General features: G+C 38.2%; 1 protein-coding gene across 15 annotated transcripts in view; it reads left to right on the top strand.

The window, feature by feature from the left end:
- The window catches only part of MEF2C (myocyte enhancer factor 2C), a 375780-nt gene that overhangs the window by 203131 nt on the left and 151146 nt on the right, over window positions 1-21503 (top strand). For 14 of the 15 annotated variants that reach the window (XM_040341964.1, XM_040341978.1, XM_040342013.1 and 11 more), the window contains one exon: window positions 20940-21128. In XM_040341964.1, coding sequence (XP_040197898.1) covers window positions 21075-21128 — 54 coding nt within the window. In that variant the 5' untranslated portion in view covers window positions 20940-21074. Of the gene's footprint in view, window positions 1-16003; window positions 16285-20939; window positions 21129-21503 lie in introns of those variants that run through there. The other variant, XM_040341951.1, reaches the window with a different exon arrangement.

Raw genomic sequence — 21503 nt, 5'->3', positions numbered from 1 at the left:
TATAGGTGACACACATTGCTGGCTGGCAATCAGCCTTACATGAATCACTTTTGCAGTTGGGTTTGTAATCAACATTTAGTTACGTTTAAGTTACATCGATTTTTCGTGTGGTGTTTACATTATTTTGTCTTCCCCCATGCATCTGAATTAGATAAGGAGGCCATTCCTAGACTCAGTAGCAACTTGCAGGTGTTTTTCAGCTGTTTTTTTCTCCTCCATCTTTCTACATATTTGACATACATTTTTATCTCCTTTGTCCTTGGGAAAAAAGTAACAGTGGAAATATTACAGCAAAGTTTTCAGCTGTCGTGGACTCCAGGGAAGATTGATATGTTCTCCAAGCCATCTTTGCATATTGTGCCTGAATCTGTCTCCAGGCAGCATGAGCTAACCCCTTTTCTGCCAGAGAAATCTCTTCACTCATTTTCTCTCTAATATATTGCAGGCCCTCTGGCAGCAACAAGATTCTGAGAGACAGTGTCAGCTCACTGCTCAATGGAGAGCGTCAGCACCCAAAAAGGAGGCTGGAAATTAGACCATTTCCAGTGCTCTCTAAATTGCAGCACAAGAGAGATATTCATTTACTGAACTTAGGATTTTGATGGTGAAGATAAATAATAATAACCTTTGTGAAGCAATCTTGGGTTTTTATCACAACACTGTTTCAAGCTTCCCTAGGTTTCCAAGGACAATGCCTGGTTTTGAAAGCTTGTCCCTGAAATGAGGCAGCATTTTAGACTCAGTTCTTATCATTGCAATTGTTGCTTTGAGCTTCATAATTGTTACTTTTTACAGAAGTACTTAAAGTGATATTAAAGTCTCAAGTTTTTTATTTTTTTGTTAAAAATAACAAACATGTTATACGTACCTGCTCTGTGTTGTGGTTTTGCACAGAGCAGCCCAGATCCTTCTCTTCTCGGGTCCCTCTTCGGCACTCATGGCCATTTCCTCCTGTTGAGTACCCCCACGCTAAGCAGCTTGCCATGGGGGCACCCGAGCCGCAACTCCCTGTGTCCATTAAGACACGGAGCTGCGGCCTGTACCCCGCCCGTCTCTCTTCTCATTGGCTCACTGAGTTTGATTGACACCAGCTGTCTCAACCAATGAGGAGGGAGAGTCCCGGGCAGCTGAGTCTCTCATGCAATATCGCTGGATCGGGGCTCTGGTAAGTATTAGGGAGGCTGATGGGGGCTGCTGCACACAGAAGGCTTTTTATCTTAATGCACAGAATGCATTAAGATAAACAAAACTTCTGCCTTTGCAAAGCCTTTAAAGCTTAAAAGTATAAAAAATGCTACCAGGCAGGATTATTACAAATCAATCGGGTTTCTGCAAGAAAAAAAAAACTGCATTTTAGCTTGCACATGATTGAATTATAAAATCAGCAGAGCTTCCCCTCATTTCAGATCTACCCCTCAGATTTACAGCGACTCTACTTCTAAGTGCACTTTGCACTTGTAGTTTGCTCTTGTAGTGCAAAGTGGATTTTCCTTTCGTAAATAACCCCCATGGTGTATAAACTAGACATTATGGCATAAAGCTCCTGGGGCCTATTTATTTATTTGTTCATTTATTCATTGATTGATATTTGTGGAGGTTTTATTCTGTTTAAAGTAAACCCAAGCCCAATTACTAAAATCTTATTGAAGATTTAACTTGTTAATGTGATTTTAAATGATGTGCCATCAAAGTTTTTGTTTAGGCACTTCCTATTATAGGGTGACAGCATTCTCCAAGTATTCCCCCTGCACTGTTACCATTTAAAGTGGTTGTAAAGGCAGAAAGTGTTTTATCTTAATGAATTCTATGCAGCATTCCCCCCAGCATCCCTAATACTTAGAAGAAGATTTTCACCGCTCCAGGTGAACCCTATAGACAATCAGGGAGGGTCGGATTACCAAGGTGCTGGCAATGCACGTAGCAGTAGCAATAGGAGGAAGGAGATGGACAGCCGCACTCCGAAATAACTTTTCAAAAAAGTTGTCTTTTATTTTCAAGCAGGAACATGCATAATCACCACAACCATAAACCAGGACAGCCGACTAGTTTCACACTCTTGCTAGTGCTTAATCATGGCCATGATTAAGCACTAGCAAGAGTGTGAAACTAGTCGGCTGTCCTGGTTTATGGTTGTGGTGATTATGCATGTTCCTGCTTGAAAATAAAAGACAACTTTTTTGAAAAGTTATTTCGGAGTGCGGCTGTCCATCTCCTTCCTCCTATTGTTATCCCTAATACTTAGCTGAGCCCCATCTTGATTCAGCGATGTGCTCAAGTGCCTTGGCCATATGGGACTCTCCTTCCTGATTGGCTGAGACACAGCAGTGACGCCATTGACTCCCACTGTCAGTCAAAGTCAGTTAGCCAATGAGAAGAGAGAGGGGGCAGGGCTGAAAGGAGACTTCATATCTGAATGGACACACAGAGCTGTGGTTTGGCTCTGGTGCCCCCATAGCAAACTGCTTGCTTCGGGGGCACTCAGCAAGGGGAGGAGCCAGAAGCACCAGTGGGGGGACCCGAGAAGAGGAAGATCGGGGCTGCTCTGTACAAAACCACTGTGCAGAGCAGGTAAGTATAACATGTTTGTTATTTTTAAAGGAAAAAAAAAAACAAGACTTTAGTATCAACTAAAGCCCCTAATGGAGACTACAAGGGGGTGTGCAGACACTCATTGCACAGCTATGATCCACCATTGTCACTATCAGGAAGTTGGTCATGGGTAATGTTGTGCAGATGATGGATATTAGGAAGGAGTGGTTGCAAGGAGACAGCAGCACTGAAATGTAACTATGTATAAAGAAACTGATATAAGGATTTTATGGAAAAAAAAAAAGCCAGAATGAGGATGACACCGTTGGAACCTTCCTCCATGTTTCTATCCTTATAAACACTCTTTATTTATTACAACCATTTTTATAGTGTCATCAATGTATGCAGTACTTTACATACTATTCATTCAAATTAGTCCCTACTTTCAAGAAGCTTTCAATGGAAGGTCCCTACTAGGGACAATTTGAACAGGAGCCAATTAATCTACCAGCATGACTCTCAAAGGAAACCTGCACAAGCAGGGATTTGCACCAAAGACTCCAGTGCTGCAAGGCAGAAGTGATAGCCCCTAAGCAACTTTTCTGGCCTACCCTTTTAAAGTCCTATAAATACAGGAAGAAACGGTCCATCCCATGTAAATACACATTGAAGGATGTGGATCAATTTTTTTTAAGTCTGCTGCTCATGTGAATTTTCTGGTATTCTAAAACATGCAGTCTCAAAATGAATCTCTTATAAAGAATTAACATATATGCTGCTATTGGAATAATAATACATACACCCATGGAGCACCATATTTGAATGGGCCCAGTATATACAAATAACAATTTCCTTTAGAGCATACCCTGGTACAACCTTAGCTCTTTACTACTACTTTGGTTCAGCAATGTGATGGGTTGCCTTTTTGAACAGTGGTAAAACACGGGCAAAGGGAGTGCCAACTTTCTGGATGAAGTCAGCATTTGCATGCACTGCGCACCCTGTATATAGGGCTGCTGAGGTTTTTCGAAGATGACTAAATCGGTTTTCTTGGAAAGATGGTCTAATGCCTCGTACACACGACCATTCAAACAACGTTTTTCCCGATGTGATTCCTCTCCAGCCTGACTTGCATACACACGTTCATGCAAAAAACAGTCTGACCAAAGCGTGGTGACGTACAACACGTACGACGGCACTATAAAGGGGAAGTTCCTTTCAAATGGTGCCACTCTTTGGGCTTCTTCTGCTGATCCTCGTGTTAGTAAAGGTTTGGTGAGAGACGATTCGCGCCTTTCAGTTTTCGTGCTTTTCAGTCGTTTACAGCGTGACAAATGTCCTATCCCCATTCCAAACACTAGTTTTACCAGATAGAAAGATCCCGTCTCATACTTGATTCTGAGCATGCACATTTTTTTCCACTCGGAAAAGCATACACATGACCGTTTTTCACGACGAGAAAAAGACAGACGGTAAACACGACAAGAAAAAAGAGAGCTGGTTTCAATTTTTTTGAGGGCAGTTTTTTCGTCAAGAAAACTGCTAGGGAGCATACACACGACCGGTTTTCACGACCAATATAAAAAATGGCAGTTTTTTATATTGGTCGTGTGTACAAGGCATTAGGCTTTTTTATATGTTTGTCCTGCATTACATATACACTTTTAATGTCCTATTTGTTGTAAAAGCAGCTATTTTGTAAGCACCAAATCGCTGCTTTTAATGGAAATAACATAACAATACATTTTTAAGTGGTAAATCTAGTTGAATTTGTTCATTGAGAATTGATATTGATAATGGTTCAGTTGGCAGTGATGTAAAGGGTATGTGTTTGAATCATGAGTCATGTTTTCTTTTTCCTTTAGGCAATTTAAACCATTTTGCTGCTACATAGTCAACAAAAGGTTGAAAACATTTACTTAAATGAGTTATAAAAGCAGAACTTGATAATCAAACATTTTTAAAATGGCTTTCTTATAGTTTGAACAAAAAATACAATTTTTGAGGTGGTTTGTCTTAGTTCATTTACTTAATGATTTTCTATTGAGAAATTCTGTTACTGAACAAACATGTATTGAAGGCATTGGGATATGAACACATTCAACTAAGACCAAGTACAAATAATATTGATTCATTAACAGCGCCCTATTAGTAAAGATGAAAGGCATTTAGGCTTCTGTGGTTGATTTACTAAAGAAGTAGAAACTGTTAATTGAATGTGAATAAAAATCTTATGCTAGAAAATGTTAAAAAATAGGATATTTTCTTGGAAGTTTATTATCTTAGCTAAGTGAACTTTCTCTGGCCTTTAGTAAATCATATCTGATCATAAATTTTTCAGATGCCCAACACACACTTTGAAATGAGGTTCAACTTTCCTGTAATGAATACGTTTTGTTTTTTGTTTTTGTTTTTTTATCTTTTTACCTGCACGAGGAAATTTTCTTTAGAATTTGCCTGAAATATATGTTAGATGGTATCAAAGTTTTCCTGCATTTTTTTATTTTATTTAAAATGGCCATATATAAAGTCAAGTCACTAAAAGTGACAATAAACTCTGGTTTAAAAAATAAACTTCTATTTAAGTATGTAATCTTAACTCAGAAAAAGTCCCTTTTTAAGCTCTGGCCTCCTCCAAACTTCCAAATTCTCTTTTCTTGCTGTTTTGATCTAACTTCCTGTTAGAAGGTAGCTACTTTAGATCTCCATGGTCCATGGATCCACTGAATGTAGAAACGTAGCTGCCATCTCTTGTCTTGAATGCTCCTAAGATAGTCTAAGGACTAAGAACTATGGAATGTGTAATGTATATAAAGCAGTGCACAAGATCACAAATGCGCATTCCAAATGAAAGAAGTAAGGGGTAAAAGAGGAGGTTCGCGGGATCACGGAGGACATTATGAAAAATAGTTTACGGGTCATTAGGCAGTGGATGTTTATGGATTATTTTGGGAGAATAAGGATATCCTTTATTGTCATTCAAAAAAGCATAAAAGCCAAACAGCAATGGCAAGGTGGTCCGCAATGGGAGCTTGCGTAATTTTTATTTTGTTTAAGTCTACTCTAGTCCTATAACTCACGACTATCCTTCTTCTAGGCAGTCAGTAATATAGAATAAGTCTTGGTAAAGGGCTAAAGCAAGTTTGTTGCTTAAATAGTGCCCACAGCCCTGTTTTTAAAGCGGAACTTAAAGTTAAAAAATACTGCTTATACCAGTGGTTTGGCGGTTAAATCCCTTGCAGGCTGCTGTCATCTTCCTGGATACTTCTGGGTTCTCAGCCTCTTGATTGGCTAGTTGGAGGGTGATGTCATCCCACACATGACCATGGGAAATCATCATTGCGGCACAGCCAGGGTGGGCTGGGAATGCACGCTGAGCTCTGCAAGCCCACAACTCCAGTCACTTCCACTTCAGACTGCACAAACATACAAAACACAAGTGTACGCTAATCACACCAGATAAATTAAAGAGATAATGTAGTAATTTTATTTTTTTATTGTAAATAGCCTTTTTTATATATTGCATATCTTTATTAGAAATATTTGTTATCCTCATCATAGCAATATTTATCTGTTATATTTAGTGGGAAATTTGGAGATTATTTTTTTTTTTATTGTGCACTTATAGCTGTTATAGTCTATTTTACAGTGAATATATAATTTTGATGAACATGTGTTTAAATAAGTTATCCTCTTTCTCTGTATTATTGCTTTCCTCGCATTATTGGTGGGGAATCTATGACTGCAAAAGACATATAGTCACGTTTTGTTATATATCTTTTATAATTTTTGCGCCGGTGACACATATATCACATGCTATCTTTTGATTCTATAGGCCATGGGTGCTCAACCTGTGGATCTCCAGCTGTTGCGGAAATACAAGTCCCATCATGCCTCTGCCTTCGAGAGTCATGCTTGTAACTGTCAGCGGCTTCCAATGCCTCATGGGAATTGTAGTTCTGCAACAGCTGGAGAGCCACAGGTTGAGCACCCATGCTATAGGCTCTCTGCTTTTCAAATACGTATGGTTTGGGGATAGGCCTTTAAGTTAACTATGTGATAATCATTTAAAACAAAGATGGAACTTTGCATGTATTTTTGTTTATACATGTGTACTTAAAAGTAGGGTATGCCTGTATAGACCAAATTGCTCTGTAGGTAAAAAAAAAAAAAAATTAAAGAGCCATCAAAATCTAAAATTTCATGGTACAGATTTAGAGCTTCGATATACAGTATACAGACTTTGGAATTGACTCTTTTTTGACTGGTCTGATTCCAACTGTCATTTTTCTAGTGCGGGTTAGAAGACGATTGCCCTACACAACTCTTTAGTCTTGTTTTACTTTAGTTTTTACAGCAGAACTACAATATAGTTTCTATTGACAGCTGAGAGCCACATCACTTATTGTTATATTTACATCCATTGTTCCCTTTTGACTAAAATATCATATTTGCATTGTTGTCGGTATCATTCTAAAAAAATTGTGCTAATCATGTTTGTCTTCCCTTTTCGAGCTTCTATTTTATATATACTTTTCCATTCCTCAGTGCTTATTTTTACACATTCCAGAATAGCGACCCAAGGCTTTCTTTTTTTTTTTGTTGTTGTTTTTTTTGGTTTAACAGTTGAACGTTCCATCCTTCTCAGTAGGCACTGTGTTTAGGGCGCTGCTTCAGGGCAAATTCAGACATCTCTGCACAGAGAAGGAAGTGTCAAGTTTTGGTTCCTATTTTGTAGTTCTGGAACAGTTTAGGGAAGGAAGCACCTTTACACCTTTTATTGTTCGTGGTTGCTGACATCACATCCTTCCGTGACCACTTGGTGTGTGTTTCCTGCCATTCTGTTACGAATCTCCTAAACCAGGGAAGACAGAAAGACAGAAGATAGACACTTGCAAAGCATTCATTTCTGGGCAGATGATCAGCTTCTGTCCATCTCGATTTTTTCTGAGCTGAGGCTTAAATCACTCTTCCTTCTGCTCTGTGTTCTTGCCGCAACATACGGTGAACAGAAGTCTGTGAAATTGAAGTTCCTCATTTTTAGTGAGCAGTCTGATTTTTATGTTTGTCTTGCAGAAAGCTACATATTGCCACTACTACACAATCCTCTGCTTTACGACTATTTCTCACAAGTTTTTTTTTTTTTTTTTTTATAAACATTACTTAGCAGAGATCACCCTGGCATTTCTGTTGCATCAGTTTGTCCTTATACATTTTTTTTTTCTGTGTAGAATTTCAGATCTTAGCCAACGGCACATAGCAAATAAAGTAATAAGACCGTCGGATATGTGTATGAAAATTTACATTTTTGTGGCAGAATGATTATTGAAATGAGGGAAATTTGCATGTACATTTGATGCCTTAAAACCTTATCATATGCACAGCTGTGACTGTGTCTATATATATATATATATATATATATATATATATTTTTTTTTTTTTCTCTCCTTATCTTGTGAAGCCAGATATACTCCCCTAAGTGCCCTCTTCAGGTCCCTCGCCTACACTGGTTTGAGGTAGCGGAACCTCTGATCCAGCACTATGATGCCCGACTGATATCTCTGGTCCCTGCCTTCCCCTTTGATGATATCATCCTCTTATGGACCCTGGCATGACACAACCACTGTACATCATTATGTCAGATTTGGGCTTTAAATGCTTACCGACCGTATAACTTAGATATACGGTGGCAAGGCAGCCCTGCTGCGCTAGATCAGGTACCAGGTACGTCCTCCAGCACTTTTGTGTAGGGGACACGTGAGCATGATGGCGGCAACCCGGCTGTGCTGTGATTAAACACAGCAGATGCTGGGCCAATAGATTACCACCAGCACCCGCCGATCGTCCGGAAAGCAGACAGAACAGGGCTGGGAAGTAATCGTTTTTTCCCCCCACAAAGCAGGGAATAAAATCCATTATTTCCCTTAGTTAAAGCACCACACACTGTACACATAAAATCTGGCTAGGCACACATTTAACCCTTTGATCAGACTCTCTAGATGTTTAACCCCTTCCGAGCCAGTGTAAGTACAGTGACAGCGCATATTTTTGCCACTGATGACTGTGTAGTCCTGGTTCACTCTAAGGCCCTGTGCACACGATCAGTCCAAACTGATGAAAACGGACTGAAGTTCAGTTTCATCGGTTAACCGATAAAGCTGACTGATGGTCTGATGTGCCTACACACCATCAGTTCAAAAACCGATCGAGTCCAACGCGTGCAGAGAAAAATGAAGTTCAATGCTTCCACGCATGCGTCGACTTGATTCTGAGCATGCCCAGATTTGGAACCGATGCTTTTGCGTACTAATCTTTAGTTTTGACCTATCGGTTACCAGACCATCAGTTCAATTTTAAAGCAAGTTCTAAATTTCTGGACCGAAGGATAACAGACTGATGGGGCCCACACACGGTCGGTTTGGACCGATGAAACTGAACTTCAGTCCGTTCTCATCGGTTTAGACTGATCGTGTGTACAGGGCCTAAGGCGACCTGTCATGCAGTGCAATTAATCCATTCTAATCAGGGCGACTTAAGTTAAAGCGGGAGTTCACCCATTTATTAAAAAAAAAAATTTTCCCCTTAGATTCCTGTTCGTTTTGTCTAGGGGAATCGGCTATTTGTTTTAAAATATGAGCAGTACTTACCGTTTTCAAGATGCATCTTCTTCCGTCGCTTCCGGGTATGTGTCTTCGGGAGCGGGCGTTCCTTCTTGATTGACAGTCTTCCGAGAGGCTTCCGACGGTCGCATCCATCGCGTCACTCGTAGCCGAAAGAAGCCGAACGTCGGTGCGGCTCTATACTGCGCATGCGCACCGATGTTCGGCTTCTTTCGGAAAATCGTGACGCGATGGATGCGACCGTCGGAAGCCTCTAGGAAGACTGTCAATCAAGAAGGAACGCCCATTCCCGCAGCCCATACCCGGAAGCGACGGAGAGGATGCATCTCGTAAACGGGTAAGTACTGCTCATATTTTAAAACAAATAGCCGATTCCCCTAGACAAAACGAGCAGGAATCTAAGGCTAAAAAGTTCTCTCTAGGGGTGAACCACCGCTTTAAGCGACTTAGAAAAAGGTTCCTGTACTTCTTGGGGGCGACTTTGGAGCGGCTTGCATTGACTTCTATTACATAAGTAATTTGCAAGCCTCGCTGAAAGTGGTTGTAAACCTAGTTACACCACTTTTACCTACAGGTAAGCCTATAATAAGACTTACCTGCCAACATCATCAGCATATGCGCACTGAACAAAGGGCATGATCGTTCTGTTTCTAAAGGGCCCATTTCATGGATCGGCAGCTCCCGTACACAGCAGGGACATCGTAGGCTTCATTTTCAGGTAGGTGCAACATAATGGGCTAGTATGCGATACATACTATCCCATTATGCTTTTACTTTGCAGGGGGGAAAAAGAGGAAGTAAAACCCATCAGGGTTTAATTGCTCTTGAAGTCGCGCTGTACGGGGCAGCTTCAAAATCGTGCGACTTTGAAGCCGCCCCAGTGTGAACCGGTACTTAGTGTCACTGGTTCCCACAAAGTGTCAGTTAAGTGTTAGAATGTCTGCCACAATATTGCATTCCTGCTATAAGCCACCATTACTAGCATAAAAATAAATAAATAAATACAAATTCCAGTATATATACCATAGTTTGTAGACGTTATAACTTTTGCACAAATCAATAAATATACACTTATTGGGATTTTTTTTTTCACCAAAAATATGTAGCAGAATACATATTGGCCTAAATTTATGAAGAAATTCGATTTAAAAAAAAAAATATTGGATATGTTTTATAGCAGAAAGTAAAAAAAAAAATATATATATTTTTTTTCAAAATTGTCGATCTTTTTTTTAATAGCACAAAAAAAAAAAAAAAAAACGCAGTGGTGATCAAAAACTACCTAAAGAAAGCTCTATTTGTTGAAAAAAAAGAGACATGCATTTCATGACAGCTTTGCATGACTGCACAATTGTCAGTTAAAGTAATGCAGTGCTGTATCGCCAAAAAATAGCCTGGTTTATGAAGGGGGGTAAATGTTCCGGAGGTCAAGTGGTTAATAAGAATCCATACCACATTTTGGCCACTAGGTGGAGCTGATGATAGGAATGAATCTATTACAGAAAATATAGGGAACATTTGTCCAGCCTGAATGAATGTGCGTGACATACGTCCAACAATTTTTTTTTAATAGGCCCTTTGCCTCAAACAGAAGTCTGTTTTGCCCCACTACCACCAGTCAGATTCAAGCCTGACCTGGGCACAGTCCAAATATGTGATCGGTGGCTGTGGAGCAGTGCACACTTTTTCATGGCATAATGCTCCCTAAAAAAATGGATCCACTGACCAAGCCATCCAATTTATTTATTTATTTTTACACCATATCTGGTGGTTATCAAGGTATCTGAAAGCATTGCCACACAGCAACCATAATTCAGCTTTCATTTTCCAGTTGTCACATTTCCACAAACTTGCTTTTGGCATTTTTTTCTGATAAATGAATTTTTTGATTGCCTTTAATAGCCTTAAAAATGTTCAGACCTGATGGATCCCTTAGAAAAATGGCAACTTCCATTCTCTACACATGTCCGGATGTGATCAGAACCCTTTGATATAATGCATTACATCTGTTTAGTAAACAGAGCTTTACATGAGATGATATTTTCAATCAATTGCCAGCAGTCGTACAGCAAATAGCTGCATATTAGATTCTATTTTGTATTGTGTCAGGTACATACAATGTGATTTTTTTTTTTTTTTTATCAGGATATGTTTCTTTAACATCATCTTATTTTAAAGGCTTCTTTGCTTTTTTTTTTCAAGTGTCACAAATGATTGTAAAACCTTCTGACTGCCATATGCTCATGAAAGGAAAGGTAAAATGCTAAGCGTTCAATCACTCTCTTGCTGCCTGAACGAAGATTGCAAATGATAGCTCACTTATAGCCTGTTCAAAGGAGTTTAAATCACAATTGATTTACTCCCTGACTGAGCTGCCAATGGAATAATTGCTAATGGCTTCACAAATTAGGTGGGATGGAAGGTAACAAATACGTTTTAAACACAGGATGTTGATTGGCAACAGAACTGAAAAAAAAAAAACTTTCTAGAAAACCTTTGGAAGGTTTTCTGGTAACTATTTCTTTGACCATTAGCATATCCTCTTGCTGGATTAATAAAGGAAACTGACCATTTATTGGGGTTTTCCAAGTTAAAGTAGTACTAAATAGGTACTTAGAGGGTATGTATAAAATATTTGCATAGCTGTTCGTCCATCGAAACTGCATTCTAATTCATTCTGAACGAATGTGCAAATTTGAATGTTCTCAGACAGCATTCTCCGCGCTCCATCTAGTGGCCATAATGTGGTATTTTCCACATTCACACTTCCGAATTGCAGCAAATATAAGCTGAGATCATTTGATTTTGCTGCATGTGCACACACCACATTTACATGGATGAACATCTATGCACATTTTTGTTATTTTTATGAATACACCAATATCTGTTCCCTATTTATTGCCACCAATTCTAGGTCTACCACCCCACTTCCTAGAACTTCCCAGAACTTCCAGGTAGTAGAGCACACTTCTTAAGTTCATCCCATGCACAGTGAACTGAGGACAATCCAGGCTCTGGCTGTTGTCAATAATTTGCAGGGATTAGGCTTGCCATATGGGCTATGTGTTTCTATAGACACACAGAGACTCATCAGCCAGGAGTGCTCATGCAAGGGTAGCTCTGTGAGTAAAGGGATGGAGCCACCCAACAGGATAGGGACCAGGGAAGTGGGATTTTGGTGTAGTCGGCATAATGACAGGATGAAAGCAAAAACCAGACTTCAAACTAATTAAGTGTTGAGGTCTGTAGCACTATATGTGTTTTAATATAATTTTAAACTCAAAGTGGACACCCAACCCATACCTTCCTATGTAGGTAGGTTTCTTGAAGGAAATTCTCCTCTTCCTCACTGGGTTCAACAATTGGAAACTCAACCTGCTGTTGATTACATGTGCTAAGCAGTCTATGCCTACCTATTCAGATGTTATGGCATATCTAGACTCTTCTGTATGAAAACACGTCCTTGTTTTATTTGATGTTACATGTTATAATATTTCTGCAAGCTACAGTGCTTTTGTTCCTGTTTTCAAGAATCCAACCTATATAAATGAATATGATATAAAAAAAAATATATATATAATTTGAATTCCTATATAAATGAATATGATATAAAAAAATGATATATAAAATTTGAATTCCTATATAAATGAATATGATATAAAATATATATATATATATATATATATATATATATATATATATATATATATATATATATATATATATATATATATATATATATATATATATATAACATTTTTTTTTTTTAAACTCACAGCAACCAAACAGGCTCAGTGTTTCATTTAACATTTAAAAGAGACATGAACCCTGATTCGTTGCTATGGCCAACAGCTTGCTTTTATTCTCCACTGCATTCATGCTGACTAGAAAAATAGATAAATGTAACAAATACTGAGTTGGTGCCCATAACATAAGATTTCTTGCTGTATGTAAGAGACAGATCTGGAAGTGATGGGCCATTGCCCCAATTTTGCAAACGTTTTTAGACCAGTTGTAGCAAAATAAATAACTCATGACCAATAATTCAAATCACACTTATGCTGTATGTGTTTCTGCAGGTTAGTTTTATTTGCTGTTGATGATACAATAAAACATCAGCTACTGCCACCCCATCAAAGATCTCTGGTGGCGGTTTCCAATTTTGACCATAATCAAACATTGGACCGTGATTAGTTTGAGCCTTTCTAAAATATAGAATATACGGTATACTGCAATAGAGGTTTCAAAAGAAAATATACTAACGTGTTTGCTTAAAGGTAAAGTCCAGGCACCCAACAAAATACACTGTGAAAATACAAATATGGAAACAGCCTCACCTGCCAAAAGATGTCAACCAATCTTGTAATTATGGAACCCCTGCTAGTCAACACGGTTGCGACCTTGACCTCCAGTGCAACAACAATTGCACATTTCGGTCAAGAAACCACCCCAGCTTGCTGATTGAACATCAACAGAGCAACACTGGCATGCCCTTTCCCATTCTAATAGCACAGTGGCTAAGTGATTAGCACTTATGCCTGGCAGCACTAGGGTCATTGGTTTGAATCCCAACCATGGCACTACCTGCCTAGGGTTTGCATGCTCTCCCTGTGCCCATATGGGTTTCCTCCCACACTCCAAAGACATTTTGGTAGGTTAATTGGCTCCAGTCTAAACTGGCCTAGCATGTATGAATGTCAGGTAGGGACCTTAGATTATAAGTTTCTTGAGGGCAGGGACAGATGTGAATGTATAATATATATCTAAAGTGCTCTGTAAATTGTTGGCACAATATAAGTATCTGTAATAGATAAATCAGCTGTTGTTATTCAATGAATTACAAAAGTCTAATATCAATCTACATTCAGGTACTGCAACATTTGTTTGCCATGCCTATTTAATAATGTAAGTAATGCTAATGCAGTAGCAATTTTGTCTGCTATTGGCTTGATAGATTGACCAAAGTGTTCAGTTTGCTCTTCAAGAAAAAAAAAATCATTGTCTGTCTACAGCAAAACATCACTATTTGGAAAGCAAGTGCTCCCCCTAGATATTTACTGAAGCAAAACATGTATTACCTGTGATGCTCAGTCTGTCTTGAAGTTTTCTTCCATTCGTTTTTTTTAATATATTGTTACTTATATTATCCTAACTTGTAACCATATTCCTCGAATGGCATAAGGAAAAGATTAAGAAATGTACAGTACACCAGTACACCAGTTTTGCAGAACTGAAAATATAACCTATTGTTCTTTAAGACTGAAGTCAGCAGAATCGGTGGCACACTATACTTGGGACAGGGAGGCTTTTTAACCCCGGGGCCAGCTTATTTCTGTTTGAATTACACAACTTTATGAAGTCATGGAGCAGGTAGAGTACAGGGCAAGCTAGTGTATTTAAAAAAAAAGGAAGCAAAAAGATCATCAAAAAAGATTTCACTTTCAGAAGCCTAGAGCGGTTGGGTAAAGTATTATTAAACCTTTGTTATGAAAATACATTCTGCAGCATAGTTTATCTGCTTTCTTCTTTGTCATCCTCTTTATCTGCAGGCTATCATTTATGTAAACTAGTTGCAATTTTTTATCAGGCATGGTCCAGGCTGGCACTAAACTTGATGTGCTAATGCACACAGACAGCCCGAAAGGCCCGTGTCTCAGGCCACTCCCATGCTCCACCATGCCTGCCATGTGATTGGGTCGTGGGACCTTTCAGTACTCCCCCCCAGACAGAAAATAGTGGAAAGCAACACTAATGCCTCGTACACACGATCAGAATTTCCGATGGAATAAGGTCAGATGGACTTTTTTCCATTGGAAATTCCGACCGTGTGTATGCCAATCAGAGTTTTCCCATCGGATATTCCGAGGAATTCCATCAGAGTTTACATAGAGAACATGTTCTCTTTTCCTCCTTCGGAATTCCGATGTGAGTTTGGTCGGTCTAAAGCCCGATCGTGTGTACGGGGCATAAGAGGGAGTAAAACTGGAAAATCGGAGTGCTGGAAAAGTGATTGCTTGGGGATAAATTGATAAAAAATATTTTACAGGTAACAAATTGGCCCACCTTAAAGGAATAATGACTGTTTTTAAAGTTGTTTCCTTATTTGTTTCTGTGCAGTCCTGCACTTTGCATGTCACTTTTTTGGCTTCTTCATTGAAACTGTAGGCAATTTACCCTGCATGGATCTTTTCTTTTTTTATTATTCTTATTAAGATTATTAGAAACACATTAGAAACAGTAGAATGGGTAACTATTCTAACTATAGCAATTAATATTGAATCTTTTAACTACATAAAATATACAACTGCATAATATAAAACTACATAAAGTATACAACGGCATAATATAAAACTACATAAAATATATTAAAAAAACTCTTCTACGTAATTATTTAATAGGGCAAGCATGCTAATAACAGCCATGCTTAACAAATCAAATACATGTAATGTTAATTAACTGCGAAAAAACGACTTGGTATACACTGTCCTCGCCCTCAAGGTTTTAATTTGCAAAGCTAGATTATTCCCCCCCCCCCCCCTCCACCACCCTTTTCAGTAATCATAGGGAACTTTGTCATCAGGTGCTGAAAGCTCATGCTGCATCTCCATATTTAGTAGAAGTTTTCCTGCAAAATGAATTTGAGGGACAAATGGAATTTGTGAAGATTTTGTGAATGTTTTCCCTATCAGTTCCCGGCCACTATTTACTTTTACAGCAAACTGTTTCCAACGTGTTGTTTGAAAGTATGAAAATGTAGAACTGATAAGAGCGGTGGGAGGGACTGTGCATTCTGTTACTGTAGTGGGAGAGGATTGTATCCTTCCTGGCTGCTCTGTGATTTCTCCTTTCTCACTGGCTTCCAGTGCCGTGATCCATAAATCAGCTTTTATCCTGCAGGCCAATCATGTAAGCTGTCCAGCCTGACCTTCCACCCCAGTGTGAACACAGGCTCACGCAGGCACTGTGCTCTAAGTGGATAGTGCCAGTGGGCTTCAGCTGAAAAGAAAGGAAGGGAAATAGTTCCATATGCCATTGCTGGGGATTAGCATATTGGCTTACAGTTACAGAGAAAGCCTATTAAGCTGCTTTGGGTCCTGCATGTGCTTGCAAACTACTTTGTAACTTAATGTCTGAGGTAAGAGATCTGCCAGAAGCTAGAAGCAAGTGTAACCTATTCTAGTAACAAATCATGTGTTGTCTGTTATTTCTTCACATGCAAATGCTATCCTTACCCAGGTGGGTTAGGAAACACACCGTATATTTGCTTTTTTAATTTTCAGTGATTATAAGTAAATGGATTTTAAAATGTAATTTTATTTTTTATTATTATTTGTGTTGTCATTGTTGTTATTAGTAGTAGCATTAATAGTAATATTGTTATTGTTTTTTTTATTATTAGCAGTAGTAGCAGCATTATTGTGATAGCGTTATTGTTATTATTATTATTTTAGTAGTAGTATCAGTAGTAGTAATATTAATATTATTAGTATCATTTTTATTATATGTTGTTCTTCTTCTTATTATTATTATGGTTTTTATTATCATCATCATCATTATTATTTTAGTAGTAGCAGTATTATTATTATCATTATTATTATTTTAGTACTTATGTTGTTTACTAGAAGTCACACAGATGATTTATGTCAGTACTGTACTTTATGTTATAAACAGACATTCTAAAAGTTATGTAAAAAGTTACTAATGCAGGTTACTATGGATTTAGAGGAAAGTAAAAGATGTGTATATCTAAATCTATATATAGATATATATAGATCTATATATGTCTAGATATATATAGATATATATCTATATATACCGTACATACTGATGTGAATGTACAATGTGTGGTCATGTAAAAGCGTTGCGTAAATTGACAGCGATATATAAGTACCCGAAATAATAATAATAATAATATATATTATGTATATATATATATATATATATATATATATACATACAGAGAGAGAGCGAGAGAGAGAGGGAGGGGCTGGGGGAAATCAACTGCATGCCTCTTGTCTGGATGAGAAATGCTTTACTATACTAAATAATTGCTTTACTATACTACTAACTCTTCTATTGTCTGTTGCCTTGTAAATGACATTTTACCAACACTTTGTGTATCAGTACTGCTTGGACCTTAGAAGATAGAAGTAATCCCTACACAGCTTGTTCTGAAGTTGTAACTGTCAGTGCAAATAAAAAAAGTATCCTGGACAGCACTCCTCTGTGTTTCTTGCCAATGAAGGGATCTCACCATTATAAGTGCCATAGAATAGTCAATGGCCAACAGTGGAATGTCATTGCGAGTGCTAACTCTAAACAGGACAATAAGTGAATAGGACACGAGATGTATGTTTATTCAAAGGAGCCGGCAGCATCTCAGTACTCATCCCCACTTGCAGCAGCTTTGAATTAGAGCCAAACAATGGATTAAATGGCCAGGACATGGGCTTAATGTTACATCTTGTATGGATAGGATCTATCAGTTTGTCGGGGAGAATCAGGGAAGGACAAGGCTGCATATGTAACTCGTGTGCTCCAGGCTCATTCATCATGCTGACAAAATATTAGCTTTAACCCTCTCTGTTCAGAAGGCAAAGCATATTACTACTGACTCCCCAGGCAGTTAATAAGTTTACCCAAATTCAACTTTGTACACCGTCCTTCGGATTTAATAACTTGTGCATCGCATTATTGCTCTTGCTGATTCCAAGCGTTAAAGGGCATTTTATGAAATACGTTTTTTTTTTTTTCTTACTTTGCCCATAGAATGTATGCGTTGTATCTAACACCTTACCGTGTGCAAGAGGCTTTTCTGCTTTTTGATGAATAAAAAGTTAGAAGTGAACATGGGATTTCTGGGCTAAAACTAAGAAAAAAAAATGTTGCGCATATTAACCTCTAAGTGACGCTAAACATACCTGTGTCAAAATGTTATGTTTTATTTTCATTTATTTTATTGTTATAGATTAAATTGAGCTCGCTTTCTACAGCATTATATTGCTTTTTACTTAAAGGCGGAGGGGTGATTTACTAAATACAATAAGCCTGTTTACATTTACAAGGGAATTTTCACTTTACAATTCGTTTAGTGAATGTGGTGAAAATGAACTATAAAAAGCATACCCAATCCCGTGAAAGGAAAAAAATAAAATTATTGGATGATGGAAGTGGGCTGTGCTTTCGGAGAATTCACTAAGCTAAGAGCAAAAGTAATAAAAAAGTAAACACTCTATTTGTATTTAGTAAAAGTCTGTGACTTTTTTCTTTCAAAACTCCTTGATATCCGCTAAAACTACAGCACTGTTATGGAAGCTGAGTGTTTTTTGAATAATCAGCATTATCCAGCACACAAAATATGGAAGTGCCGCAAATATGCACGTTTAGTTGTTTGTTCTTTCAACCAAAATGCTTGTTTAAACAGCTTGGGGGGGGGGCGCAACAGAATATCTTTCCTCTAGACCAGGCGTCTTCAAACTATAACCCTCCAGTTGTTCAGGAACTACACTTCCCATCATGCCTGTGAATGTCAGAGTTTTACAATGCCTCATGGGATGTGTAGTTCCGCAACAACTGGAGGGCCGCAGTTTGAAGATCCCTGCTCCTAGACTAGGCAATTGTACCATATATTCAAACACAGATTCACTGTGTTAGGGCTTGTTAATACCAGTGACCTGATGTGGCCACTGTCATGCACTGTAAGATGCAGTGGAGCGTTGTTACTTTTTTTAAAAACTTTATTGAAATGCCACAAAATAACTTTTAATTATTTTTATTTTTTTCGTTCGCGGCAACATTCTGCACTAAAAAAAGTACAGCATTTCCTCCTTCTGAAAATGTTAGCTGCCTGGCTATTCCATTGACTTTCTGAGCCACTAACCCGAAACAAGCACGTTCAGAAAAGTAAAAAATCTTTACCTGTATACTTGTTCTGGGTCAGGGACTCACGGAACTCAATTTAGAGGGGTTGATTTACTAAGCCTGGACAGTGCAAAATCTGGTGCAATTCTGCATAGAAACCAATCAGCTTTCAGGTTTTATTGCCATAGCTTAACCAAACAAGCTGAAGCTAGAAGCAGATTGGCTACTATGCACAGCTGCATCAGATTTTGCACCCTCCAGATTTGGTAAATCCACCCCAGAGAGTCAACATGACAACCAGGCAACTATCATTAATAGCGTGCAATGGTTTCATTCATGACAGGCCAACTTTAGGTCTGTACCTAACCCTGTAGTATATTGGCATTGATAAGGGAGTTGACTAGCCCCAATTGTTATATGTATCTGGCATTCCTGTATTCACTTTAAACATTAAATCAGGTTCAAAGGGACTTTTTTGCTCTTAAAATGACTTAAAAAGTGAAGTTCACCTTAAAGTGGTATGTCAGTCACAAGTAAATACGCCCAAGGTACTTCTGTTACTTGACATGTCAACACAGTACAGTACACTGCTTTCCCATCTGACTTTTTCCATTGGAAATTTCGACCGTGTGTACGTATACGCATTACACACATTGACATATACACACACACACACACACACATGTAACCAGCCATACAATATCTGATCAGATGACATTTAGTCTTGACTGGGCTTATGGTGTTAATGTCAGTAGAGTGTAGGAAGTTAGCTTTAAAATTTCAGTGCAATAAAATTTCAGGTTTAAATGAAGTCTTGGGGGAAAGAGTCATCCTCTGGTACCATATATTACTAGGGCTCTTCAGTAATGGCAGCCACCTATTCCTACCTCTATTCATATATTTTCTGGGGGTCTCATCCCTACTGCAAAGATGTTCCCACCTTCCCTTACTATAAAATGAATTAAAACTCCACCAAACAGATAACGGAATCAGAGATCTCAGCATTTACCTCTTATGGCCCTGAGAAATATCAGATAGCATTAGGTGTTTTTTTCACCAGTGGCCAGCTGAAAAGTTGTTGTCTTAACTTATAGGTTAAATCCCCAGAAACATCTGACATTAAATATCTTCTCAAGACATGCATACATTCCCAAATTGAGTCACATTGTGGACAAAAAAATTAGCATATTTATTATATTAGTACAAAAACTTAACTGCCAATTTGTGGAAAACCTTCCTTTATGAATAGGAAATGTATGTGAAAACCACAGTAACCCAGCAACTGAATTGTTGGCTTATCCATTTAATTACTGACACTTAATGAAACTCATAGGTTTAATTGTTTATTAAATGTACGTCAGTAATTAAAGGGATGAGCTTATTACTGACTTTAGACTAGAGTAAACTTGAATTTGATTGGTTGCTAAGGGTAAGACTGCCATAGAGAAGCTGATCTCTCATCGGTGATGGGAGATGGAAGCACTGCCTATCATTATCCAAATCATCACCATACTGAACCACCCACAGCCTTTCTTTCTAGCTTTTCATTGATACGCACATAGTGAAAGAGAGAAGTTTATGGTCACCAACTGATCAAAGAGGTTTTCAAATGTATTGCAAAACTATAAAATCTCAGTAAATTATACCATACTTGTCTGCAAGTATATTATTAGTTACCACTCATAATAGTGCCTCTATAGCTCCCAAAAGATTTTACATAGTTACATAGTTGGTGAGGTTTAAAAAAGACACAAGTCCATCAAGTCCAACCCGTGATGTATTGATGCCCTTTGTAGTTCATTGGATTTTAAACATATTTCTATGAAAATAGCTTGTTTATTTTATTAATTCATAGATTACATGTAAAAATTGTGTTCTTGTTTTTACGTATTTTATCCCTAAAACTTTTCTTCAATTTCACCCAAACAGGTACGGATGTCGGGATCTGTGAACTGAAAAGGGTAACAGGAAAGTGAAAGAAGTGTTGATAGAAAGACGTGTAAAGGATAGAGGAAGGAAAAATAAATTTCTTGAAGGACGAGGGAAGACAGAAAAACGGGGACTATGGGGAGAAAAAAGATTCAGATTACGAGGATAATGGATGAACGCAACAGACAGGTAAGATACAGAAAATGTTCCTCTGGAGAATACTATGGCCCAATCCCCCAAGTATAGAGAATAATGATTCTCTCCTTAAGAATCACACTTGTGTAATTAATCACAGTGAATATATTAAGAGTGCAATGTATAAACAGGGTGTTTTGTTAAGTCTTAAAAGATAATTAATTGACAAGCAAAGCAACAGTGGCACTAGCTCAGCAAATTGAATAGAGAAAGGTGAATGGTGCTTGTAGATAACAGTTGACACCCTCTGATCACAACACTGCATAATGATAGAGAGTAGGAATCCACAGCTCGGCAATGCCTTGGAGAGGAACATTTATGACAAGCAAGAGTCTAAACCCTTCCAGTGCTTCCCCATCCCTAGCAACT

Source organism: Rana temporaria, chromosome 1 (genome assembly GCF_905171775.1).
Source record: "Rana temporaria chromosome 1, aRanTem1.1, whole genome shotgun sequence".
NCBI classification, from domain to species: Eukaryota; Metazoa; Chordata; class Amphibia; order Anura; family Ranidae; genus Rana; species Rana temporaria.
The sequence above is the reverse complement of the archived record's forward strand: the minus strand, read 5'-3'. Positions and strand labels throughout refer to the sequence as shown.